The sequence below is a fragment of the Prorops nasuta genome, unplaced genomic scaffold, assembly GCF_024137725.1.
Source record: "Prorops nasuta isolate Cenicafe-Biocafe unplaced genomic scaffold, Cenicafe_Pnas_1.2 PNAS00008, whole genome shotgun sequence".
NCBI lineage: Eukaryota > Metazoa > Arthropoda > Insecta > Hymenoptera > Bethylidae > Prorops > Prorops nasuta.
Genome location: NW_027116805.1, coordinates 7,487,973 through 7,515,701, shown reverse-complemented (window position 1 = coordinate 7,515,701; position 27,729 = coordinate 7,487,973). Strand labels below are relative to the sequence as shown.

General features: G+C 34.1%; 6 protein-coding genes across 9 annotated transcripts in view; 3 read left to right on the top strand and 3 right to left on the bottom strand.

Moving 5' to 3' along the window:
• LOC136775315 (protein qui-1) overlaps positions 1-3,976 on the top strand; it is an 82,044-nt gene extending 78,068 nt beyond the window's left edge. The window contains exons 12-18 of the mRNA XM_066729980.1: positions 20-678; positions 798-1,104; positions 1,264-1,489; positions 1,570-1,765; positions 1,852-2,368; positions 2,463-3,561; positions 3,772-3,976. Coding sequence (XP_066586077.1) covers positions 20-678; positions 798-1,104; positions 1,264-1,489; positions 1,570-1,765; positions 1,852-2,368; positions 2,463-2,761 — 2,204 coding nt within the window. The 3' untranslated portion in view covers positions 2,762-3,561; positions 3,772-3,976. The remainder of the gene's footprint in view (positions 1-19; positions 679-797; positions 1,105-1,263; positions 1,490-1,569; positions 1,766-1,851; positions 2,369-2,462; positions 3,562-3,771) is intronic.
• A 108-nt stretch (positions 3,977-4,084) lies between these two features.
• LOC136775316 (bifunctional 3'-phosphoadenosine 5'-phosphosulfate synthase-like) lies at positions 4,085-14,672 on the bottom strand. Of its 4 annotated transcripts, none has more exons than XM_066729983.1 (10): positions 14,619-14,672; positions 14,215-14,446; positions 9,252-9,422; positions 8,506-8,973; positions 6,673-6,840; positions 5,806-6,441; positions 5,309-5,743; positions 4,992-5,198; positions 4,636-4,918; positions 4,085-4,548 (listed from the first exon to the last, which is right to left on the bottom strand). In XM_066729983.1, exons 2-10 carry the CDS (start codon positions 14,296-14,298, stop codon positions 4,445-4,447), a joined length of 2,556 nt encoding a protein of 851 aa, XP_066586080.1. In that variant the 5' UTR covers positions 14,299-14,446; positions 14,619-14,672; the 3' UTR covers positions 4,085-4,444. The 4 variants fall into 4 exon arrangements, with proteins under 4 accessions (XP_066586080.1, XP_066586081.1, XP_066586078.1 ...); XM_066729984.1 differs by lacking the exon at positions 14,619-14,672 and adding an exon at positions 10,072-10,129 and having other exon boundaries at positions 14,215-14,480; XM_066729981.1 differs by lacking the exons at positions 14,215-14,446; positions 14,619-14,672 and adding exons at positions 10,072-10,129; positions 12,397-12,647.
• Positions 14,673-14,686: 14 nt separating this feature from the next.
• Positions 14,687-17,958, top strand: Eaf6 (chromatin modification-related protein EAF6/MEAF6). Its single transcript, XM_066729991.1, has 4 exons — positions 14,687-15,674; positions 15,988-16,191; positions 16,324-16,360; positions 16,853-17,958. Exons 1-4 carry the CDS (start codon positions 15,588-15,590, stop codon positions 17,188-17,190), a joined length of 666 nt encoding a protein of 221 aa, XP_066586088.1. The 5' UTR covers positions 14,687-15,587; the 3' UTR covers positions 17,191-17,958.
• A 219-nt stretch (positions 17,959-18,177) lies between these two features.
• LOC136775320 (uncharacterized) lies at positions 18,178-20,289 on the bottom strand. Its single transcript, XM_066729990.1, has 4 exons — positions 20,028-20,289; positions 19,044-19,096; positions 18,652-18,961; positions 18,178-18,509 (listed from the first exon to the last, which is right to left on the bottom strand). The coding sequence occupies exons 1-4, from the start codon at positions 20,100-20,102 to the stop codon at positions 18,228-18,230; spliced, it is 720 nt and encodes a 239-aa protein (XP_066586087.1). The 5' UTR covers positions 20,103-20,289; the 3' UTR covers positions 18,178-18,227.
• Positions 20,290-20,432: 143 nt separating this feature from the next.
• bonsai (28S ribosomal protein S15, mitochondrial) lies at positions 20,433-22,743 on the bottom strand. Its single transcript, XM_066729989.1, has 4 exons — positions 22,267-22,743; positions 22,049-22,182; positions 21,637-21,832; positions 20,433-21,562 (listed from the first exon to the last, which is right to left on the bottom strand). The coding sequence occupies exons 1-4, from the start codon at positions 22,515-22,517 to the stop codon at positions 21,307-21,309; spliced, it is 837 nt and encodes a 278-aa protein (XP_066586086.1). The 5' UTR covers positions 22,518-22,743; the 3' UTR covers positions 20,433-21,306.
• A 332-nt stretch (positions 22,744-23,075) lies between these two features.
• LOC136775314 (midasin) overlaps positions 23,076-27,729 on the top strand; it is an 80,673-nt gene continuing 76,019 nt past the window's right edge. Inside the window, 4 exon segments of the mRNA XM_066729978.1 lie at positions 23,076-23,383; positions 23,470-23,703; positions 23,765-24,840; positions 24,924-27,707. Coding sequence (XP_066586075.1) covers positions 23,247-23,383; positions 23,470-23,703; positions 23,765-24,840; positions 24,924-27,707 — 4,231 coding nt within the window. The 5' untranslated portion in view covers positions 23,076-23,246.

Sequence of the window (27,729 nt, the reverse complement as noted above, 5' to 3'; positions counted from 1 at the left end):
TAACTCCAACACTTTCCAGGCCATACCAGTCCAATTTCCTGTTTATCGGTCACCCAGCAATCCCAGTACTTGATAACTGGTTCAGAGGACACTTCCATCATCGTGTGGGACATGAAGGAGCTGACCATGGCTAAAAAAATTTGTGAACACATTGCTCCAGTTCTCACTTTAACACCTGCATTAAAGAATACTGTGGTAGTGAGTGGTGGGGAGGATTCCAGTATTATAATAAGTAGTATGATCACTGGAAAATTGTTGATGAAGCTGGATCATCATAGAGGACCAGTGACAGCCATTCGAGTGGATGCTGCGGGTGAAGTTTTGGTATCAGGATCAACCGATGCCACAGTTTGCTTGTGGTCCCTGGAGAATTACACCTTGCTAAACAGTATAACACTACCATCGCCTATAACGATGCTGGATGTCTCGTCGGATTCTGTTTTTCTGCTGGCTGCGTGCGAAGATGAGAAGTTGTACTTACGATCACTCGCTACAGGAACGGAAATTCACATTCTCAGGGGACATCAGGGTCCTGTACGTAGTCTCTGTCTTGCCAGAGACTGTAGACGAGCTATTGCAGGTGGAGTGGAAGGGAGGGTATCGGTTTTCGATATGCACAGTGGCAGATTAACTAGAACGCTTCCTGCTAATCCTTCATCCGATGTCACCTCTGTCAAGGTACATTGTCTTTTATATATCTATCACTTTCAAGTATGTATGTGTGTGTGTATAGAAAATTATATAATTATACTGCAAAACTATGTTGAAAATATTGCAATGATAGAATTTTGCAATAGGTAACCGAAAAGGACGACTTTCTCATCACAGCTGGAGGAGGACGAGTTACGTACTGGAGTTTCCGGGGTGAGGAACCACCGCCCAAAGCGTCAAAACCGGGCAAGCAGGAGTCCCTTCAACCACACACAGCACCCATATCTTGTATCGATATCTCCAGAGATGGTGCAGTTGCTGTTACTGGTGGGGTGGACTCCTTGGTGAATCTTTGGCAGTTGAATACTCATGAATTAATTCTCACATTGGAAGGACATATTGCCAGCGTTACGTGTATTGCATTTAGTGCTTCTGGACTGTTCGTTGCGTCAGGTAAACTCTTCAAAATTTTAATTCTAACAAATTCTAATTCTTTCGTTATTGATTTAAGTCCTCCATTTTTATAGCTTTATTATTTTTTTAAATTATGATGATAAGGATGGGATTGTATTTTTTTTTTTGCTAATCATTTATTGGAATCTCATGATTCAGGCTCCGAGGACAAAACGGTTCGCGTTTGGGGCTTGACTCTGGGTCTGGTAGTTTCCACGTTTCGACACCAAGCACCTGTAACAGCAGTTACAGCCATGTTGGATAGCAGAAGAATAATTAGTTCTGATACAGCTGGCACTATCAGAGTCTGGGCTGCTGATACCGGAACACTCATCCAATCCGTTTGTGGACCAGGCAGATGCTTCGCTGTGGCTTCGGATATGAGGTATAAAATTGATCAATGATCAATCATGCTTATATTTACACACGATCCGATCAATCATTTCTACCTCACCCACCCCCTAGATACGCGGTTTGTGGCAGTGGAGATAATCAAGTGCGTATAATAAGCTTGGGCGCAGGTCCTGAGGAAAAGCACCAAGTTTCGCATTCTCAAGATATAACTTGTCTGGTTGTCACTCCTGATTCCCAATCATTAATCACTGGCTCCAGGGATATGAGTCTGAAAGTCTGGCAATTTGCTGGAGGCAAACTCTCCCAGGTTTATAAAACATTTTATAACTTTTATTCTCTTACCAATACATACAATTTATAACAAAATTCTGAATTTAAAAAATTACCCTCTAGGTATTGGTAGGTCACAAGGACCACGTGACCTGTGTGGCGGTAGCAAATATAGACAAGTCCATCGTAGTGTCAGGGTCTCGTGATGCCAATTTGATCGTTTGGGACATAAATACAGGTGACGATCTGCATACCCTAACAGGTCACCTGGGATACGTGATATGCGTTCGACTATCCTGCGATGGAACACTGGCAGTTTCCGGTAGCGAGGACAAGAGTCTGATCGTTTGGGATACGAAGAAAGGAACTGCACTGAGCTCTATTATGCTGCACGTGCCTGTATTAGGGGTAGAAATTTCGACAGATTGTTCGAGAATGGCTCTGCACTTGCTGGAGCATAAATGTATGCCTATTCTGTGTCTGCACAACACACCAGCTCAATACGTCAAGCTTCCACCCTACGTTGCCCCGAGGGACCTCAGGCCACCTGGGCCTAAACGAGCAGCTAGGAGGTTATTGAAGAAAGAAGTATCTTTGGATACGTACACGTGGCAACGAAAATATGGTCACCTCACCTCTGGCAAGTATTCTGCTCGATGAATTAATTAGCTTTTAACGTGGAAGGTCGAAGGATCGCAATGATGCTGACTGATTCGAGCGACGTGTATTCACAGGTCAAATGATAGCATCGGTGGAGGAGCGTTTGAAACGACGATTTAGCGTAAGTGCATCGATGGAAGAAATCAGTAAAGCTGGTTTGACTGGTTCCCAGCCAGGACTTGGTCCTGAGCAAGCAGCTTTGGCTCAATCCCAACATTTTGATCAATTGGAAGCCATTTGGAACAAGCAGTCCCCTCCACCGAGACCTCGCACACATAACAGGACACTGTCCAAACAGAGTTCTCTGCAAGCTACTCGAATATCCGATTCTGAAGAAGAAGGTAGACGAACAGTTTCGTGCATCGCCTCCTAACTCGATTTCTAGATTCCTTGTAGTCACTCGAGTCAAGTAGTCTTTCGCGTCACATAATGCTCGCGCAGTGTAAATATCCTGCTTGTTCCTATATTTACACCGCAATGCTTGTAACGTGTCATTAATGGACTTTAACGATTCGTTTGAATCTTATTGGTAAATTAATTTTGTTTTTTTAATGCTCTCTGTAAAATTTTACTTATTACTGCGATTGAGAATTAATGATATTTGTTTATACTGTATTTTAGGTGATTATGCTTGATTATTTGTAACAATTGGCGATAAGAAAATGATTTTCTGAATTTTTATTTTATTTATTTTCGAAAACCTCTAAAAACGGTTGTAAAAACTTGCCGATCGTTTATTATGAATGAACCTCGATCCATTAACGATACGTAGTAGTTACGAAGGAATGTAGTTACGCACGTCTTGATTACTTTCTCCATAAGTAGAAGTCTATGTGTTTACGTAATTACCAGTAATCGATCGATGTTGTATTCCAGCTCATGCGTGCGATTGATTAGTACAAGGTTTTTAGTCCCTTATAAGTTACGACAACCGCTTTAAAACAATATAGATAGACACATGTATTTAAGGAATGACGTAGCCGATCCCAAACAAGAGCTTCCAGACAATGTAGAAATCCAGTAGGTAATGTAAAACATGCAATAGTTCCAATTTAGTTTTACACACTGATTTTCTAAAATTTATACTTTATTTATTTACTTTTTTATTTCTATTAAATATTGTAGTTTTCTCTTCCGTAGATAGAGACAGATTTGTGCATGACCAGAATACTGGTAAGCATTCAACTATACATAATTAATTAGAGCAATTAGATTTTTTACAGGCATGTCTTCACGATTAGTACAAATTTTGTTTTAAAACGTAGTTAATGAGAGCTTAAATACAATTGGTAATAGGAGTGTGGAAATCATTGGGAATTAAGATTAATAGTTATAAAGCGTTTGTGTTCGCTCACTCAAATTTCTACGAGAATTCTATTGCAGATCTTCCAGACTAAAGAGAGAGAGTGGACTTTGGAAGAAAACGGGTAACATTTGACCAGGATAACGAGTTCTTTGCTGAAAATCGCTACCATCCTTTCATCTTTCGACTGTCGCACGTAATTCAACGTATAAACTCCTTGTCTCTATACCCTCGATGCAATAAATAAAAGTAATACGTATAATACACGTATAAATATAAAAAGAATGTAATTAATGACTCAATGTTATATTTACCTTCCTGTTCTAACGCATTTATTATAATTAGGTACACCAGTATATATACACATTTCATTTGTAATCATGTTTTACATGTACAATAATTTATTTACAAATAGGTCCTTTTATAAGGATCTCCAATAATGCATATAGTGTATTATTTGCAATTTTAATTAAAATCTTATAAGTTAATAATAGCTATGACAGTCATTATACTTTATAATATTATAACATTAGACATTATATATCAGTGAATGGAAACCACTTCTTAATGCTGCACTTTTAACTTACAATATTGTACTAGAAAACTCGGAACCTAATGTAGGTTCTATTTAAAAAAACAAGCTTTCTCGTGATCCTTTACAACAATAATGTGTTTTGACAGATAGTGTTAAATTATTTATGAACAATACAAAAACAGAGCTCTGTGCGGTTATAAGTTATTTTTTTTTACTAATTATTCATTATTATTATTTAAACTTTGATAATGGTCAGCTAAAACTTTCCATGCTTTCGGTGCCATAAAACCTTCAGGTGGATTTATGCCCGATTTAGCAAAACCTGTTGCAACAAAATTGTTTTTTCTTAATACTAGATTCGAGGATACTCTCATTATTTTTAATCATCCACTTTTATAAAATTACTTACCACGCATTTTAGTCCCAGAAATGAAATCGAAATCAGCTTTTCTCTCAGGATCGAAAAAGTCCATTTTTTTATTTTTCGTATCATATGCTGCTACTCTGAAAGGGATAATCTCGAGATTCTGAAGACCTGGCGCCATCGATAACACTCTAGCACCATGACTGCTATCGTACAAGTTTCCATCTGGAGTAGAATGCTTATCCGGATGAGGCATTCCTGCAGGATCTCTTCCAACGATGTAAAAATTGGCACCTGCGGTCATTCTGGCTTTGGCATGCCACTGGACCTAACGGTCCCAATATTGTATTGAATAAAAATCAATGTAAAAGCAATTACTTATAAATGAATTATTCGCGAACCTCCGTGGGTCCAGCATACATCATGGGACTGGGAAAAATAGCAAGCAAAGTATCCTTGTGCAAGATTCCATCCTCCAAAACTGCTTTATGTTGCTGCATTCTCACTCCTAGTGGCACATCATCGTCCTTCGTCCAGCCACCCAGAGGATGCAGCAACAAAACGGGTTTCTTAAAACCTCGTTCCTCTAAAAGACGTCTTCTAGTATCCTAAAAATATCTTCTTTCTTCAGTTGATATTCGTTTTAGACAACATTTTATCCAAAAAAATGATTCAATCTCAGTAAAATCGATATTAAAACAGAAAAAATTCGATAAACCTGCATGAGAAGAGCATGTCCATTGTGGATAGGATTTCTAAGTTGGAATGCGAAAACAGCATCAGCTCCCATTTCCCTCAACTTGTCTCTAATCTCGTTTGGAGTGAGTCTGAAGTGATCAAGGCCATCGTGCCATCTGATCCTCTCCAAGACTTCGAGCTCACCACCTACGAGCCAGTCACCAGACTCGTAAATCATTTTGACATAAGGGTGACCAGTGTTACTGGTACCAAATTGACGGGAGCATCTCTCTTCCTTCAGATGACAATAAAATTCTGGATCCCTGAGAATTGCTACGTCCTTGCCATGATACCTCAAAACGATCGCGGATTTCTTCAGACAACGATCTTTGTCCCTCGTACTCACTGCGAGAACAATTGGGACAGACTGGTTGACCTTGACACAGTTCACCGTTAGACAATTGAAATGTTGAGCCTGAAATGATGTTCGTTTGATAGCTGCCTAAAAATTCGATTGCTAATAGTTTATTAAACTACCTGAAGATACTGATCCTCCTTCATGAAACCTTGAAGAGGTGCTGCCCATCCTTCGGACAATATTTGGACCCACTGGAGGTCAACGTCATTAATGTCGATACCTTGAAGGTTCTTTGCCTCGGTTTGGATCTCTGCAAGTTTCTCTCGAGGCACGAACAACTCCCTCACTCTTCTGTTTGTCCTCAAGAACCTCGGAAGGACTTCTTTGTCCTCCAAAAATTCGATGACCTTGATCGTGGACTCTTGAACACTGCAGTTCTCCGTATTAACGACGAGATCTGGCTTGATTGGTCTTTCGTAGGTCTGATCGATACCAGTGAATCCTTTGATGGCACCCTGCCTGGCTTTCTTGTAGAGGCCCTTGACGTCACGAGCTTCGCAGACTTTCAGTGAAGCATCCACGAAGACCTCGAAGAAGGGGAGCCTCGCAGCTTCGTGAATGCTTCGAGCCATTCGACGACCTTCCTCGAATGGAGACACAAAGCTGCACAGTGTGATATATTCAGCTTCAGCGAATAATCTGGCAGCCTCTGCTACACGTCGTACATTCTCCTCACGATCCTCCTTGCTGAAACCCAAGTTCCTGTTCAATCCTGTACGAACATTGTCACCATCCAATCCATACGCAGATATACCCTGAAATTACCACAATGTTAGCATTGGTTCAGTTTAAAATAAAATTGTTAAGAATTTTTTCAGAATTTTGCAATATAATTGTATAATAAACTTAAAAAAACTCTTATTATATGAACAATTTTTATTAATTACCAAAGGTATTAAATTTAATGTTTATACGTTTCTGTATAATGGTTTATACTATTTTTGTTGAATAGCAATTCTAATGCTGTTATATTTAGAATGACTTGCTTGCGAGATAAGAAGATCCTCCAACTGGAAAGCGATCGATGTCTTGCCAGCTCCAGAAAGTCCTGTGAACCAAATGGTGCATCCTTGAAATCCTGGCGTGTTTCCCATAGCTGGGCCTCGTTTTGCACGAGATACATTGTTTTCTTGCGAGATCACACTCGTTACATTCTGAAAATTTATACAAATTATATATTTCTTTAAAAGTATTTGAACAATTATACTAAATGATATCTGCCAAAGTATACTTAAGAAAAGTAACAATACTAGTACTTTATTGAAAGGAAGTAACATCTCTAATTACTGTAATTTAAGTAATACCAGTTAATTAAGTATTTAAACGAATTTAATAACTTCGAGAAACCTTATCATACCAATACAATCAATTTATCATTTCCTTTTTCTCTAATCGATTTCACAGTAATTAATATTAACAACTTAATTGATTGCATTTACCAGCAAATTTAATAGCAGCTACGTATTCCTTTAAAAAATCCAAATGTCTTACAAATTGTCAGGTCGATTAATTGAAACAAAACTTATTAATAATAAAATTAGCAATAATGCGATTACTGACAGCGATAAATTTACAATAGAGAGAAAGAAAAGGGTGGACAGAAAGAAAAAAATTAAAGATACACTAGCAACAAATATAGACACAATAGATATTTCATTGGAGTAAAAGTTTTAAAAAAAATTATAGATCATCCGCAAAAGATAATTTTGGTCTAATAACGGTAGTCATTTCAGAGTCATCATTTTGAAGAATCATGGAGACTGCGATTGAATAATAAGTGCAACTAAGATGCGAGCTTCGAGGCAAAATGTACTGGTCCATTTAACATGCAGGAATGGCACGCGGGAGTCTTACGTGTTCGAAGTCTTACGCATTGTATTGCATATTTGTCAGTGGTAAACTGAGCTCCCGGTAAAAGGTCCTCGGTCCTCGGTCTTCGTAACCGAGAAAGTCAAAAGAAAGTCACTTTCATTGCCAGTAGCGGCTAACCTGTCAAGAACCAACCAGTTTACATCCAACAACGAAATGAGCTTCATGGTGCATTCTTCGCGTACCAGAATTAGCAACAATAGACTAGAAATCTATAATTTCTGTTCCCTTCCTCTATTTATTCTCATCTGCGTGTTATGCTAATTTTCAAATTACAAATATTTCCTTATACGCCTTCCTCTCTCATAAACTGGGATACTTGTTAAATTATTAACGTTATTCTTTTATGACAAAAAACATAAATCTAAGTCCTAATCTTATTTTTATTGTTACTGCTGCTTCGTCTTCTTCTTCGAATTTCTATTACTCTCTCCATCTTTAACTATATTTTGCAATATCAATGAACAAATAACAAAATTATTACACAAATATGGTAAAATAACTGAGTATAAACCTAAAATGCAGATATACAATAATTTTAAGAGTTTAAAATTTTTATCCTAATAAATAGTAGTAAGTAATCACAATAAATGAAGAATTATATATTTGCTTTCCGAAAATAAATCCATTTTTATCGCCAGTTTCTATGACCTCTTTTAATACACGTGTACCTAACTTCAAAAGTACTACTTCCCTAGTTTTGGAGAAATTTATTTAATCAGTATTTCCTCTCAAACTATTATATTCCTTACACCTAAAAAATCATTGACCATTAAAAAATAGAATTTTAATAAATTATAACATCTCAGTAGAAAAAATTAACTATCCCATAAATTAAATAAAAAAATCTACTATAATTCATGGATTTTATCATTGGTCAATAACTCGAAGAACCTTGCCTCAGCCTAGACCTCTGCAAGTTTCTCTCGAGGTACCAATAACTCCCTCACCATTCTGTTGGTCCTTAGAAACCTTGGGAGAACTCCTTTGTCTTCCAAGAATTCAATGACCTTGATCGTGGACCCTTGAACACTGCAGTCCTCAGTATTAACGACGAGATCTGGCTTGATTGGTCTTTCGTAGGTCTGATCGATACTCATGAATCCTTTGATGGCACCCTGCCTGGCTTTCTTGTAGAGGCCCTTGACGTCACGAGCCTCGCAGATTTTCAGTGAAGCATCCACGAAGACCTCGAAGAAGGGGAGCCTCGCAGCTTCGTGAATGCTTCGAGCCATTCGACGACCTTCCTCGAATGGAGATACCAGGCTGCACAAAGTGATCGATCCACTATCGGCGAATAATCTGGCCATTTCTGCTACTCGTCGTACATTCTCCTCGCGATCCTCTTTACTGGAGCTCAGATTTCGGTTCAATCCCGAGCGAACAACATCATCGTCCAATACACATGCACGTATATCCTGAAATTACATCAACGTTAATATTCCTCCAGAATAAGTTTCATGAAACTGCTAAGGATTTTTTCCAAAATTTTTCTATGTATTGAAAACACTTTTTCAACAAAGGCTTTTAATTTAAATTTTATATTTTTCTTAAAAATTTGGGTTAAATGAGACAATTTTAATGTTGTATTTATACGTAAATATATTAATCAAGATTCAAGGTTGTGCTTCAACAGCAAATAATTTTAAAAATCCCATGAGTAATTGTATTACTGCCAATATTTAGAGTGACTTGCATGTGAGGTAAGAAGGTCCTTTAATTGGGAGGCCATCGACGTCTTGCCAGATCCAGGAAGTCCAGTGAACCAGATAGTACATCCTCGAAATCCAGGTATAGTTCCCATAGTTTGACCTCGTTTTGCTCGAGATACATGGTGATCCTGCGAGGTCACGTTCGTCGCTACATTCTACAATTTTTTAAACATTAAAATTTAATATTTTTGATAAATTTACATATTTTTATGATTATTAGAACGATGCTACAAAATGATGCTTGTGAAAGTACATAGTTCTTGATAAGAGCAACGATACTTGTACTTAGTTTGAATAGTTCAGCCATTTTTTTATAAAAAAAAAATACATCGATTGGGAGTAAATATTACTGCACTTTACGTAATACTAGTTAATTAAGTATTTAAGTGAATTGAGCAACCACGAGAAACCTTATCGTAACAATGCAATCGATTTATCACTTCCTTTTTCTCTAATTTATTTAACAGCAGTTTATTTTTAGAACCAATTTCCGAGTTTTGTTACTCATCATTTTAGAATTTATATAAATTAGCAATTTTATTCAATTTTTGATTATTTATTTTAAAAATTCTGAATTACTAATAGTAATGCAAATATAAAGATAGCTTCTAAAAATAATTTTTCCAGTAGAGCTACGTCGTGATTATTGAAAAGTAGGAAAGTGAAGAGAAAGCTACAAGAAGAATACCAATTTCATAATTTTAGCATTTTAAATCATGAAATTAACGGAAATATCAAATTAAGGCAAGAGTTTAAAATTACACAGAGAGATAAATTATTCCACTTTCGATTCTTATCATTTACCTGTTGAGCATTGGGAATTTCCAAGACAGGCCGAGCGAAGATTCCCATTATATTCAAGCTAAAATCGAATTTTACATTCACATTATTTCTCTCACCATTAATTTTTCTCGTAGCTATTAATAACATTCCAAATTAAAAAGAATCTCTCGAGCCCAAGATTTGATACGGCTAATATCAATTTTTAAATTACTACAATATAAAAAAACAATAATTAATTTCAAGAATCAGTGATCTTACTTTTAATATAAATCTTTACTTTAACTCTTCAGAAAATAAAATTTAACAAATGCTATTTTATTAGAATATATTTAAAAAAATTAATGAATGTCTAATTATTAAGAGACTTAAAAAATATGTTTGGAAGAAATGAAGAAACGGTGCAAATTTTTTTACTGAAATAGAAGTTAAAAAATATAACAAAATCTGCACAGTCATTCGAGAGCGATCGTTTTGGAGAATCGAAGGGAACTGTGATTGAATTCATAATCCAGTCATTATATAAGGTGTGAGGTAAGACACACTGGTGTGTTCAACATGTTCTTACTTTGGACATAAATCAATTAAAGTAATTTGCAAGTCTAAAAATTACATGGACACTAACACTGGTAGTAATCGCGTTCCTATAATTTTATGTCAGTGATGCTAGAATTTACCCTTTTTCCTGAAAAAGAAAACAAGTGAAATGGGATAAACACATTCACCACAAATTTTATTCTCGTCTTCTACGACTTAGATTCAGGAAGATTCTCATATTTTCTCACTTTACACTCCACAAACGCACATCTACATAGAAATGTGATTGTATTTTTGCTGCAAAAGGGCTCAAATCTAGCATCACTGTTGCAGACGTTTGCTCTTGCTTGATCGTGTCAGCCCCAACTTGTAGAGGAACGAAAACATACAATGGTGAGACAGAGGACGCAGGTAGAAAGAGACCCCCAAATTCCGAGCCCGTTTGTTTTCGTTCGACTAAAAGTCGAGGATGCCACTCCACGTCCAAACGAACAAACGTAAATAGCTAGGAACCTTATTACTGCAGTCGGTCGGTAAACATACTTAGGAGCTAATCTACTATAAAATAAAATTAACATTTGTGCGATTGATAAACAGTATGAAATTTTTAATAATGATAGAAGAAAGATTTGGAATATATTGTTAAATGTAAGAGACAGCAGAAATTTTTCAATTGAGTAGAAGTTTGAGAAAGAAATAACTCTTTACCCCCTGCGCAATAGATCACGCGTTGGATAAGTAGCGTTAGTCATTCGAGACTGATCGTTTTGGGGAATTGAATGGACTGCGATTGGATCAAGAGAATTAAGTTAAAATGAGAGCTACGAGGATAGATACTTTGGTGTTTACATTTTCTTTAACACAAACCTCCTGTAAAGTAAATCTTACAAAATCTCATTCAATTGAAAAAAGAAATAACACTTGTGCCACTTTATAGCAAGGAATATAAAATTCCAATAAATTGATATTATTCCAGTAAAATACACTCGGAAGAAACATAAAAACAGTAGAGATTCTTCACTGTTTTGGAACATTAAAGAAGAAATAACAAACCCCGTGTACGCAATAGATCACGTTGGGTGCTTTACAGCAGCTATTCGAGAGTGATATTTCGGGGAAACAAAGAGGGCTGCGATTGGATCAAGAATGCAGCTACGATAAGAATTACGTAGCACAATACACACTGGTGCGTATAATATTATCTCTAAGACAAATCCTTGCTTTAACACACACTCTCTGTAAAATAAAACTCAGGAAAAATTGTTTAATAAGAAAAAATATAACAAAAGAAAATAAACACTTTTATGACTACTAGGAATTCTAAAATTCCAATAGAGTAATAGAAGAAAGTCCAGAAAAATACACTCGGAAGAAATATAAAAGCGGTAGAGATTCTTCACTGTTTTGGAACATTAAAGAAGAAATAACAAACCCCGTGTACGCAATAGATCACGTTGGGTGCTTTACAGCAGCTATTCGAGAGTGATATTTCGGGGAAACAAAGAGGGCTGCGATTGGATCAAGAATGCAGCTACGATAAGAATTACGTAGCACAATACACACTGGTGCGTATAATATTATCTCTAAGACAAATCCTTGCTTTAACACACACTCTCTGTAAAATAAAACTCAGGAAAAATTGTTTAATAAGAAAAAATATAACAAAAGAAAATAAACACTTTTATGACTACTAGGAATTCTAAAATTCCAATAGAGTAATAGAAGAAAGTCCAGAAAAATACACTCGGAAGAAATATAAAAGCGGTAGAGATTCTTCACTGTTTTGGAACATTAAAGAAGAAATAACAGAACCTGTGTGCGCAATAGATCACGTTGGGTGCTTTGCGGCAGTCATTCGAGAGCGATCGTTTTGGGGGATCGAAGGGGGCTGCGATTGAATCGGGAATGCAGCCGAGATGCGAGGTTCGAGGCAAGATGCACTGATGCATTTAGCATGCAGGTATGGCACGCGGGAGTCTTACGTGTTTCGAGTCTTACGGACCGTATTGCGCATTTGCCGGCGGTAAACTGAGCTCCCGGTAAAAGGTCCCCGGTCCTCGTAACCGAGAAAGTCAAAAGAAAGTCACTTTCATTGCCAGTAGCGGCTAGCCTGCTAAGAACCAACCAGTTTACATCCAACAACGCAGTGTGCACCGTGCTGCATTCTTCGCGTACCGGAATTAACAAGAACCTAGGAGATTTCAATTTTTGTCTCTCCTCTCTTCATATTTATTATCGTCCACCTAATAACACACTGCGATAGATCTTTGAATTAAAAATATTCTCTTGGAGTATTTAACTTTTTTAAAGTACACAAATTTCATGGAATTTTTCAGCAAAAAATCATCGCTTATTTACCTGATCGCTCTTTTCTTCCTCTTCAAAATTGTTCTTCTTGGAATTATCTAGTTTTAAAATTTCACTTATATTGCTTTGTTTCTATGTTTGACTGCTATTTTTATCCAATTATTGAAGTTACTGTTTTATGACAAAAATTAAGATATGGGATCTAATTGTATTTTTTCTCAGTTAATTTCCTGGAATTTCTATTACTTTCTTCATCTTTAACTTTATTTTGCAATATCGATGAACAAGCAGTAATTATTTGTTACGTAAATACGATCAAACTACTGAGAGTATAAATCTTAAAGATTGAATAATTTTATAATTTAGAATTTTTTTCGTAACTGGTATATACTAAATAATTATTCGCTGTAAATAAGGGATTATGTATTTGCTTTCCAAAAAGAAATCCATTTTTGTCGATAGTTTCTTTGACCTCCTTTAGTACACCTGTACCCAATTTCAAAAGTGCTACTTCTCTCCTTTCAGAGAAACTTATTTAACGAGTATTTCTTTTCAAAATATTATACTAGTAGCGTTCAAAAGGTCATTGACCGTTTTAAAAATATACTAGAAGTTTATTCATTCAGTACATGTAAAGCAATTGTAATACCTAATGGAACTTTTATAAGAAAATTTATTATTATTCGTGGATTCTATAACTTTTAATTTTATCACTCTTGATAGATAAATTATATGTGCATTTATTACATTTACCTTAACTAAAAGGACAAAATAATGTATTTTACAAGATAGTCATAAAAGTAATTTGAAAGATTCTATTTCTTCTTTCTCTCAGTTCTAGCAATATCCATAAAAGTTTTCTTTTTACAGTAACCCAGACTGTCTTGGAATAAGGCTTAAATGCATTACACGTAACCGGGAGAGAAATAACATTTATTGTAATACTTTTAGCCGATAAAACCTCTTTGGTAATAACGCATTGCGCAACGCGTAATTGTTAACGTAACTTGAGACACCATGGTAAATAGAAAACAGCTGAAATGACTCAGTATCAATGATGGGAGTAATATAACGAAATCGAATAAAATCAGTACCGAGAGAAAAGTACCTAACGTTGTTTCATATTTACAAATGCAATCAAACTTTCACTCGAAATATTTTGCGCAGCTGATGTTACCATATCAAACGTGTTATTGTAGAATTTTTGTTGCGCCGAATACAAATTTTCTTCTAAATGTCTAATCTTATTTTTATTTGTATCTTTTTCTTGAAAGCCTACTAGCTTATATATCTATATATATCTTCGAGCATAACTATACTTACAAGATTTCGTGGTATTATTCTGATATTATTGTTCTCATATTCAGCTTTCTTCTGAAACTGATGCTTCACATACAAATTCTTCATTCTTGAATTACATTGAATTATCACAATTAATAATATTTATTATTTTTATATGTTTTACTCGTACGAAATCCTACATCGGATAAACAGTACCGTTGATATCAATTTAAGTACAAAAAGTTGGTTTCAGATTATTATTGTTTGTTTAAAGCTATGGAAAAAAATAAATTATTTCAATATGCGACGTCATATGCACATTCTACTGGCATTTAGCGATATCTGCTTCCATATATATATTGCAGATAAGCTAATAATGAGGGTGGTTAGGTGGGGTTATTTAAACATGCTTAAATACCTTAAATTAGCATTAAATATATACTCACATTACTCTTTTTAAACTTAACTAACTTTCCTTCCTTTTACTCTCATAGTACACGATGTGTCAGAAACGTTCCTAAAATATTCCCAAACTCAATTTGTCACATTGGAACGTTTTTGAAATTAAAGCTCTGTGTGTGTGTGTGTGTGTCTTCTGCTTCTTGCATTCCAATTTATTTAAAGTGATAGAAATGTCTCATCATGCTTTAAAATACTTACTTTACTGTTACTCGAATTATACCATAATTTTTATATTAATAAGAATATTATATTGTTGTCCGATTTTCATTAAGATTCTGTTTTTACTTTTTTTGTGTTTCTCTGTTTAGGCTTAACAGCTCCTTATAAATTCCCTTTCTTCAATCTCTGTTCTCTCCTCGGGCAAAGTTTCATTTTTTTACTGACGATCGATTTAGGTAGAAGTTAAGTTTTACTTACCAGACGCCAGTAAAATGTTTCGTTTTATGTAAATATACTTTTTAAAACTTAACAATCCTTTATTGTTAAACAAACGCAATGCACGTATACATAGTTAATTCCTCTTTTCTCTTTTCAATGTATATTTCATCACAATGAATGACTTTTTTCTATTAACTATCACAAGTGATTATTATAATCATAGTCGCATTCAGGCGATCAGTCAGGGAGTCAGGCGCAGCAGGAGGCCGCGACCACAACCTGAAGTTAGCGTTTTCCTGCAAAAATATCCTTCTCCGAAAATGTTGTTTTTTTCTGCGATCTGCGTACCGACCGCGTACGCGCCGCGCGGCACGCAAGTTTTGTGAAAGTTAATTCTACTTTTCTCCGCTCCGTTTTCTAGCGCTCACGCACGATAGAAATCTTATTTTGTGAGTGGGAAGCGTGGGTGGGACTGCATGAGTGTATGACTGGGGGAGGGAGCAGGTGAGAAAGGAGGACGAGGAGTGAAATTAGTCTTAGTAGAGCCGTGAGCAAGGCGTGTAGTGTTATTCAAAATGGCTGACTTGACAAAGCTGACTAAAAGTTCAGTAGATTTGAGGGCAGAACTGGCAGAACTTGTGAAACGAAAGGCTGAAATCGCTGTAAGTGGCAGACGTAAATATACAGTTTTGACAGAATTTTCTAGATCATTCTTTCGACTAAATGCTTTCCTATTAACTTTAAACAATCATTTTAACAAGTCTATGTCTGCTATATGCTTTTTTCACATAAAACTGGTGATCTTGTAGCTACAATTTTAATATGTTAGCTTTATAATAGTAAGGTTATGTCTATAATTAACCTATAATATTGGGTTGTTTATGTAAGGAGGTTATCTCTTAAACTACATTTAAAAAACAAGAACAATCTTTAAATTTAACTTATTTATGCCCTTTATATTTACATTAATTACAGGACACATTAGCAAATCTTGAACGACAAATATATGCCTTCGAAGGCAGTTATTTAGAGGATACGCAATTATATGGTAACATTATCCGTGGCTGGGATAGATATTTAGCAAGTAATAAAAATACTAATAGTAAAGCGGATAAACGTAATAGGAAATTTAAAGAAGCTGAAAGACTGTTTTCAAAATCTTCAATTACCTCAATGGCTGTAAGTAGTAAAGTTTTTAATATTTTATTATTTAATTGCATTTATTTATATATATAATAAAAAAAGTACTTACATTTTTTAAAGAAAAAAAATTGAGAATTCACAAACTTAACACTTTAATTATATTTGCAGGCTGTGAGCGGACTTGTGGAAAATATACAAGATAAAAGTAAGGACCTGAACGGATATTCATGATATTTTATCAAATATTTTAATCAATTTTTTTTTATCCTTATGGGAACAGTAGAATATTCTTTTGAAGTAGATATATTATTTTTGAGCTTCTTTAAAGACACACATTTACACATGTTTTTATATTATTTAGTAGTTTATAAATAATTTGTTTTTCAAAAATTATACAATGATTTTTCTCTTGTTTCCTATGTTTTTACACAATTATTTAATGAATATAGTATATTATAACTTTATATTATAAGATCTTTTTATGTTATAACTTACTATATTCTTTTAATTTTTAACTTATCTTCATTACTTGTTTTGTGTTCATTAACTTTTATCTTATCTTAGCATAGTTGAGATGTAGTTATTTTAATCTATCACTGTGTAGTTAATTGTAATAGTTATTTTGCTTTTATTTCACCACTTCTATGGTTTAAGCTTGTCTGCGTTTGTTCGGTTAATCAAAAGTCCCTGATTCCAGTTGAGCGATACAGTGAGTCGGAGTCGCAAATCGGAAACAGTGGCAGCGAGGACAATTGCAACTTTGGCAATTTAAATTCCATATCAGCTGGTAATAACAAAGAAGCTAGTGGAAAGAATCGCACTTCGACTCAAACTGGATATGCCCAAAATAATGGTACTTTAAATAGTTCAGATAACAGTCCTGTGCAATTTAGTAATGGGCCAATGTCCAGTAGTGGCTTAGAACATGTATCCACGCCAGTGAAAGACAATCATACTACCATCAAAGACTCAAATAAAACAAAATCTACAAATAGTACAAAGAAAAATACAAATAAAAGATCTAGGAATAGGTAGGGTTTATAATATATATTCTCTCAGTCATATATTGATTTTGATAACAAATTACATAATCATTTAGGAATGAGACCTCTTCATTCATAGCTCCATATATAAAATTGCTCAGAAATATATCCTTATTATAAGAGAAATTCGTAAAGGTTTATTCATGATTGCACTATAACATGGCACATTGTTCTCATTTGTTTATCTTAATCAAACTTTGTACATAATCAAAAGAGCTTTTCATTTGCTAAGACTAACTTGTGGCTGAGTTACCTGATAACAAGTAGTAATTATTTTAATTAATAACAAGATTAATAGACATCATACTTGTCAGTCCTCATTATTGTGCGCAAATTGATAAGGAATTCAACATTCCTTAGACTTTTACATTTAATTATTTATTTATGTATAATTTTACAAGACAAGTAATTATTAATGGCATTAACAATCATTTTACATTTTAACTTAGCATGTACATTAATGATTACCATAAATCTCAGTAATCTTCGTATTAACTTTTAAAACCACAAGATTCAATGTAATGACACTACTACAATGGTAGATTATTCCAACACATTCAACAGTTAGCAAGTATTATTAATTATAAATGCTTTATTTTATTATTTTTATATATTAAATGCTCGTTTTATTTTATAAGTATTGCTTTTGATTGATGTGTACCTTACAATAATCCTTTTTAAATAAATAATTTTTGATAATCATTCAATATCATAATACAATATACTACTATAGCTATGTTTTACTTTAAGGTAAAGTGTAAGGCTAACAGTATTAACGTTACATTACAGTACTGCTTCCGATCGAATAAATTTTGTATATATACATAATAAGTATCCGGATATGTACGGTAATAAATTATCTCAGCGCTATCCTATACAACTTTTCTCGACGCTTAATTAATGTATGAATAACAGAAAAACCCTAAAGTCAAAAGATGTTTCTTAATGATAATGAATATGAATAAAAATCAAATAATGGGAAGATGATAAGAACAATTATGCGGCAAAACTTTTCAAACAACTGAAATACTACGCATAGTCATCATCCTGATCATCATAAATCATTATTGGTATAAATGTCTTGAGATTTTCTTCTGACTTAGGAGGCTTTGGTAGTTCGCTCCTTTTCACAACAGCATTAAAACCGTTGTAGTCATCGGCTGTATATGTTACTGTACGAATTGTGCCATCTGCCTCGACGACTGAATATTCCCCTTTAACACTGTCGCCATCTCTTTCCTCCCATGCCGATTTTGAGTCACCAGTATACCCATCCAGTACTCCATAATTGAACGAGTATTTTGGATATGCCTAAAATATATATCGAAGAAAAAAATACTATTATTCAATTTAAACACGAATCTTTTTAACAATATTCCTTAAACTTCAGTTTTTATAATAAAATATTCCAATGCTACATAATTGAAAGAAAGTTTAAAATGACAAGACTTGCCATTAATTCCACGCTTTTAGTTTCGGAAGTTTCTTGCGGCTCGGTTACAACAATGGAAGATGCAGATTTGATAGCTGGGGGCGCTAAATAAACAAGGGATGACCTCCTCAAAGGTTTGTAAGGCGAAGGCGATGAAACTTTTACATAATTGGGTGGTAAATCGTGTCGCTCTGAGTTCGAATTGGAATTTAACGCAGCTGACTTCAATGCACACGCTATTGCTGGTCCTAATGCATCTAAAGGCACCGAACTAATCGGTGCACATGGGTAAGAGGGCCGTGAGGACCCAAACGGGGTTGGAGGAGAAAATCTAATCAAGTAAAATAAATTAAATGTCAGTACAAATGATAAATGCATGAAGCATAGATTATCCAAACGAAATGTTATCTTACTTTTGAGAAATTCCTGTTTGACAATAAACAAGTAAAAAGCAGAGAAAAAGAACCTGAAAATATATTAATTTTCAACTGTGAATGAAGAAACGATGGTGGTAGAAGTACTAGAGTGAACGACGGTACATGCATTGCAGTTAATATTAATTTAATGAAGAGTCATCGGACGATGAGAAATAGAAAACTCAACTGGGCATGTATTGGTTGTGAGAGAGAATCATAAAGATTTCATAGTACATTGTGTACTTATAGGAAAGGCAGTGATTGTCTTAGTAAATTCATGTTGCATAATAGAAACTATCAGTCGGTACCTTTAAGGAGTGCCCAACGCACATCTTATATCATTTGACCGATTTAGTCATATATGTAAAAAAAATTCACGCCAATGGAATACCTCTTAATTGCATTCCAGACATTTCAAAACACCAGAAAACAAAAATCATAGAATAAATAAGACTAATAACATAAAAATCACTCATTTTGTTGGACGAAATGATTTACAACTTAGTCACACATTCAATTATTACAATAATATCAATATTTATCCTTCGATTTATAATTAGATGTATATATATATATATATATATGTTTAATAAACCTGTTGTAAAATTAAAACACTCTTTTAGAAAGTTGAAAAATAAAATATATTTGATTATGGATTATAAATTAAATTGTGTGTGTGTATATCAGTATTTTTTCTTTTTAGTTTTAGATTTAAATTTTGTATACATAGCACGTTACACAACTGGTTATTCAAACGTACAAACACATTAAGCGAGAAAAACATTTTGCAAATCGATATTTACTCTTAACACAATCATTAATTGTATTATTATCACTACTTAACCATGTCACAATCAATTACACTTTTTTTCTATTGGAGGAAGCGTAAAGGTTATTGTACAAAATCTATCATTGATAAATATTTACCTCAAACTTCATTTTTAAGCAAAAGCGCGATAATGAAAAATTAAACGAACGTACGTTGCGCGGAAGTTCCTGGTTCGTTGGAATAGCAGCATCCCCGGCGCCAGTGTTGTTTATATACACGGCGAACATTCACTTGCATTTTTTTTCCCTCCTCTGCCTCTTCAGCAGGACTGGATGGAGGCACCTAGTCTGGACTCTGGAGAGATGAGAGTGCGAAGAGCAGCGAAAACTCTTGACGAAACATGCAATTGGGACTATAGAAATCTAACATATTTTCTCGTTTTTATACGGGCATTCGTTGGCTCCAACTTTTGCCAATCATTACAAAATAGCAATCTAGCAATTTTCTCACCAATACCCTAAAACTCCTAAATACAGTCTTAGTTTTAGAAAATCTCTCCAGTATGGTCTAATATTACGAAAGAAAATTAATCTTCCTCAAATTGTTTTTATTGATTCACATTATTTACATTTCACCGAGCTCCGGGCTCTAGTCTAAAATTATAGTTTTCCTCAGAAAATTGTATAATAAAAACGAATTTAAATTTTTTACAATTAAATTTTAATTATTGACACTTTCATGTATAGTTCTGGTATAGATCATACTTTCTTCTTTTGAGGGTAGTAATTAATTTTAATTGGATCAATTTAATTGAAAACTAGTTTGGAAATAAAACCACACAATTATGTTAAGCATCTTAGCGAATATACTAGTTAATTAAGCGATAAACATGATAAGGGTTATTCATCTACTGTGGCTTACTTGATAAACCTAGAATTTGTCGTGAAACGAATCTATCTGGCGAATCGTTCTCACGAGTTTGAAAGATTTTTATCTAAATGAATAGCCCGTTATGCAGTATACTCTTTAGCCAGGAATCTTATCCTTTACATAGACATTTATAAAAAAATGCACTTGTTCACATTGCACAAAGTTACCACTACAATGAAGAAAGATTCGGCTGATTACATTTAAAGCATCTCTTGCACATATCTCTTAAATTATACGTGGAAACTTAAGGAAAACTTTCACATAGAACTAGTTTAGAAGCCAAAAATATAGGCAAAGACTTACTTATGATAATGCTTCTAGATTCATCTTGCAATAAAATTCATTTTTAAAAATCCACTAGTTTTCTTGAAAAAATTATTTTATCAAATAATCTAAAGCTAAATACAATCCTGGTAATTAAAGTATGGAATGTTTTTAACTCTTTATAACAGAAGAACATTTTTATAAGTAACTAAACTTATTATGAAGCTAAAAAATAATAAACAGTATTTGTTTTTAATCTTTCCATTTTTTTAATTATTTACAATAAGCATGATTTATCTATTTACTACTAGTTAATTCTTCAAATTTTTTTCTAGCCTCTTCAATGTCCTCTTCATTTACTGTTGGTGTGACACCACAAGCTATCTCCTCTGCTCTAATAAAAGCCAACTTTTCTGCTTTCTCTTTATAAAACATTTCTTGTTGACATTTTAGTTCTTCCTTATAAGCATTTAGCTTAGAATTAATCAAATTATCACAATGTTCCTTTACCAATTTTCTCAAAGAATCTTTCCTGGTTGGTGCCTTAGGATATCTATAATGAGTAAGTAATAAATTTAATGTTGAATACAACAAATTTTTCTCCATATAAGGTCTTAAAATACTTACAGAGGAGCTGGCTTGTATACTAAGTTAAGCTTCTCTAAAATCCATTCAAATCGTTTGTAGTCCCATTTTCTTAAATACTTTAAATATTTATTTCTTTTATCTATTAATTCTTTCAGAAAGGTTTTCATTTTTTTATTACCACGATGCTCTTCTATAATTTCCAATAATTGTAATATTTCAACAGTCATAGCTGCAACTGTAGACAATATTAGAATAAGAATTAGATAAGATAAACCTTGAAGGATTCCACACAATGGAAAATATAAAGAATATAATATCAAAAATAAGAGTATCATTAGTTATAATTATATCCTTCCCTAAATTCTAACAATAATATTCTTATGTTTAATATTCAGTTCTTTATATTTTTCATTTTAAATATTGCTTAATTGTATAATAAAAAAGTACCTACTTTTAACTTCTGCTGATCCCCTATCCAAGTTATGTCTTTTAACCAAAGCAATAATTTTCTCACGTTTCAAATTAACAACCTCCTTACGTGGATTTAGCTTTAGTGTAAAAAGACTTTTCACCTTTTCATCACTACTGTAAATATAAATTAAAGATTAATGATCTAGAAATAGCATAATAATATTTAAATGATATCTATAAAACAATACATTAACTTACTTTAAAACTTCAGGCACATTATTAAAATAATTTATTAGATCAGTCTCTTTCAAATCAATAGATATACCATAGTCTCCAGTTCTTTCTGGCTTATAAAATGGTATTGGTTCTGGCTTTAGCCATTCAATTTTACCTAATTTATATCCAGATTTATCTACTTTGCTGCTTGCAGCTCTGATAACAAAACTCCCATTATTTAGAAAAGGAGAAATAGCTTTGGTAATGCTGACGGATCTCCTTATTATATTCATTTTCGAATTTGTATTCTATTAATAAGCTATTTGTAAATACTCAATTTTTACATTACATTTGTCTTTTTATATGCAGGGGTACAGAAATTAGTCGGTCTAGTCATAAGGCTAACCTAACCTCCAATCCAGCAAACCAAAATGTGTTAAAATTTTCGAAATGTATGTGCACAGTGCACACAGACACACATGACATTTGAGGCTTGGGCAATGGGCACCAGTGGGCACACTGGGCACTGGCAAGCACTGGCGACTGGCGAGTGGCGAGTGCGTGACGACTGGACTGGTGGCGACACTCGGCTGCACACTGCACAGTGCAGTATAACGACTATAGTACAACAACTTTATTTTGGGTAAAAATACTCGATGTGATTGGTCAATTTGGAAATGCGCTGACCGATCAACCAATCAATTAGCATTAGTGCATGTTAAAAAACCCCGGTAAAGTTTTGAGGTTAAATTTTCTTAAACACGTGCACGTGCACACAGCACAGCACATGAGCACAGTGCAATTGTGCTCTGTCTGTCTGAGCCCTGTGGTGCTTGCTTACAAGGAAGCCAGTTCCGGACCGCTTACCTCGACACATCTCCAATTTCCAATAATATTTATTGTGAAGTCTTTTACGGGTAATAACGAATTAGAAAAAAATAACTTTTTCGAACGATTTGAAAATCCTAGATAAATTTAAAAATCCCCCCGTACATTCCTGTAAGGTTAATAAAAGAGGTCAGATGGCAACCCTATTACCAGCAATTGTTCAATTGGCAATTTCAACAGACAAACCCTATTGTGTCAAAGACAATTTATTGCATAAATTAAATTGTGTTAATTTGGGTAAATTAATTTCTCTAAATCCAGATTTACTGGGGTAAGTATTGTCTTTTACTACATTTTATATTCTATGTATCACCTTTAAGAAATATTCAATAAATATTTTCTATTACTTTTATATAGATTTGTTCTTCATTATTTTGATTTAAATCCAGCACCGTTTGAATCTGTTAATCAACTATCTAAGCAAGCTAAAAGATATAAAACTGAACTATCAAGTGTAAGCATTGTATCTGACTATGACATAGTTGTTGCTTGTTATAACATATTACAAGTGGCCACGGAACATTTTAAACATCATTGGAATTGGTCTAAATTTTATCATTATTTGCTTCATAAAGAAAGCAATGTGAGATGGTAAGTTTCTAACTATATGAATTATTTGTATTTTATTCATAGCATCTTTTTCTATTTTAAGGGTGGCTCTTAAGTGTGTAGCTATTATTTTAGAAATATCTGAAGACTTACAGTTATCATCAGCAAAGCTATTAATAAAAGATTTTGATAACAATTATAACTTCAAAATTTTTTTTGAGAGTTATGTAGACACCAAGAATGTAACAACATCTGATTTTAACAATATTCAATCAATCGATAATCTATCTATTGATATTTCATCTGTAACAAATGTTGGTGGTATTTTGTTACCAGCTTTTAAAAAAAAATGTTATACTGAAGACTTTGATTTAGTCCCAGTGCCATCAACTCAAGAAAACCTGTGCAGATTGTCTATAGCTATTGCTTCAAGAAAATGTATATGCTTACAAGGAGCTGTTGGTTGTGGAAAGACTTCTCTAGTAGAATATTTAGCAAAAACTACAGGACATGATTCTGATAATTTTATTAAAGTTCAGTTGGGTGATCAAACAGACTCAAAAATGTTATTAGGAATGTACAGATGTACTGACATTCCCGGAGAGTTTACTTGGCAGCCAGGTATTCTTACACATGCTGTTACAACTGGAAAATGGTTGCTACTAGAAGATATAGACAGTGCTGCTTTAGATGTAGCAAGTGTACTGAGTAATTTAATGGAAACTGGAACTTTATCAGTACCTGGATATCGTGATGTTGTTTATGCAAAAAGTGGATTTCAAATGTTTGTAACTCAGCGATTAATAACATCAGCAACAGGCTTACATAGACAAACTTCTGCAGCATCTAATTTGCTGCAAAAGCATTGGCTTTGTGTTAATGTGGAGCCTCTATCAAAAGATGAATTAATAACTATCGTTCAAGTATTATTCCCTACATTGAAGACAATTGCTATTAGAATAGTTGATGTATTTCTATTGTTTTCTATGGGAAATCATGAAGTGAGTAATAGCAGTAATGGAGCAGTATCTTTTAAAACTGTAAGACAAACTTCAACTAGAGATTTAATAAAATGGTGCTCTAGGGCTGTAATTGATTTTGATGTATCATCACCAGATTCAGCTTTAAAACTATTTCAAGATGCTTTAGATGTGTTTTGTTGCTCAGTACCAGATCGAGGTAATTTTATAAATACTCCATGTATTATTTATTGCTAGAATAATATTTTATAATTTAAATGATTTTTTTTTCTTCTTTTACAGAACAACAATTACTGCTAGCAGTAGCAGTTGCAAATAAACTTGGCATAATAAAAACAAAAGCAGAATATTTTTGTAATGTTCATAAGCCTGGTGTAATGTTAACACCAGAATTATTTTTAGCTGGTAGAGCAAAACTGTCACGAAAGACAGTACATATTGCAACAATCAAACAAGCTAAAATTAATTTTTCTTTCACAAGGCCATCCGCATGTTTACTGGAACGAATAGCTAGCTGTGTAATTCAAAAAGAGCCTGTTCTCTTAGTTGGTGAAACTGGTACAGGAAAGACAAGCTCGGTACAATACTTAGCAAGAAGCATGGGTTATAAATTAGTTGTTATCAATATGAATCAACAGAGTGAAAGTGCTGATTTATTGGGAGGCTATAAACCAGTTGATATCAAATTTTTAATATCTCCCATTAGAGAAGACTTTGAAATATTGTTCAGGTCATACTTTGCTGTTGAGCCAAATAAAAAATTTTTAGAACATGTGGCTTTATGCTATAAGGAAAGTAAATGGAAAACTCTTGTAAGCTTAATGAACCATAGCACAATTGCTGCCATAAAGAGATTAAATTCAAGCATCAAAAAGCAAGAAGTGTCAACTGTAAAGATTAATGAGAGTGGGCGACGAAAGAGAAAAAATGAAAATTCGATAGAGCAGACTGATAGAGATGATAAAAAAATGTTGGAGAAATGGGAAAAATTGGCTACAAGTTTAAATAAATTGATGCTACAAGTGAAAACATTATATTCTATAGCTTTTTCTTTTGTAGAAGGAAGCTTGATAAAGGCACTAAAGGAAGGATATTGGGTTCTTTTAGACGAAATTAATCTGGCGAACGCAGAAACATTAGAATGTTTATCTGGATTACTAGAACGCTCCTCGGGATCTTTATCTCTACTAGAAAGAGGAGATCGAGAATCTATTAAACGACATAAAGATTTTACTTTATTTGCTTGTATGAATCCAGCTACAGATATTGGGAAAAAGGATTTGCCCGTTGGACTGCGAAATCGTTTTACAGAATTTTATGTGGACGAGCTTACCGAGCGATCGGATTTATTGCTATTAGTGACATCATATCTAAAAGAGCTGAATTTACCACCAGCAAAATTGGAAGCCATAGTAAAGTTTTATTTAAAAGTGAGAAAAGAAGCTGCAAACACTTTGTACGATGGAACCGCACACAAACCGCATTACAGTTTGAGAACATTATGTCGAGCCCTGAGTATTTCTGCAAATAATCCATGTGGAAATGTACTTAGATCTCTATACGAAGCATTTTCCGTAAGTTTTTTGACACAGTTGGACAATAACTCATATCCAATTGTTCAAAAAATGATAGCTACATCTATTCTTGACAATAAAACTATGAAAGCTATTCTTGGTACTCCTATACCGAAACCAAATTGTACCGCAGACACGGATTACGTTTCTTTCGAGGGCTATTGGGTGAAAAAAGGTAGTCTGGAGACTAATATACCGAAGAATTACATTTTAACACCATCAGTTCGACGTAACTTAAAAGATTTAGTTAGAGTGGTTTCCATAGGTAAAATACCTGTTCTATTACAAGGTGATACGTCAGTAGGGAAAACAAGCTTGATCACTTATTTAGCTAAAGCTTCTGGCCATGTTTGTGTTAGAATTAATAATCATGAACATACTGATTTACAAGAATATGTTGGAAGTTATGTTTCTAATGAAAGTGGTAAGCTGATATTCAAGGAAGGTGTACTAGTCGAAGCAATGCGGAAGGGTCACTGGATCATTTTGGATGAACTGAATTTAGCACCAAGCGATGTTTTGGAAGCTTTGAACAGAGTTTTGGATGATAACCGAGAGCTTTTTATACCCGAAACGCAAAAACTTGTAAAAGCTCATGATAACTTTATGCTGTTCGCCACGCAAAATCCACCTGGCTTGTATGGTGGTAGGAAAACTCTGTCAAGAGCTTTTCGAAACAGATTTGTTGAATTACATTTTGACGAGATACCGTCTATCGAACTACAAACAATTTTACATGAAAGATGTAGTATGCCTGAGTCTTACTGCAAGCAAATTATTGGTGTAATGACTGATCTTCAGTTGAGACGTAAAAATACAGCTGCATTTGCGGGGAAAAAAGGCTTTATCACATTGCGTGATCTATTTCGATGGGGAGAAAGATACAGATTGGCCAATGATGTAGGTTCCGGACTTTATGACTGGAGTCAGCATTTAGCGGATGAAGGATATCTTGTTCTATCGGCTAAAGTTCGCAAGCTCGAGGAAGCTGATGAAATTAGATTAGTGATTAAAAAGCATTTAAAACGAGATGTGAACCCTACCACTCTTTTCACGTTAAACGATAATACATCCTCCGTAACTAAAAGTATTTTACAAAAAATACTTAATAATTCATCTGATTCATTTAAACACATTGTTTGCACGTATAACATGCGACGGATGGCAGTTCTGGTAGAGAAATCTTGCCAATTTAAAGAACCAGTTCTTTTGGTAGGAGAAACTGGTGGAGGGAAAACTACAGTTTGCCAATTAATTGCATCTATAAACAAACAAAATATATATAGCGTCAATTGTCACATGCATAGCGAATCTTCAGATTTTCTTGGTAATTTAAGACCTGTTCGAGAACGTAGTGAAAGCGATAACCAGCGATTGTTTGAATGGGTTGATGGACCTTTGATCAATGCTATGCGAAACGGGGCTTTATTCTTGGCGGATGAAATTTCATTAGCGGATGACAGTGTACTAGAGAGATTAAATTCATTATTAGGTAAGGTTTTTATTTTTAACAT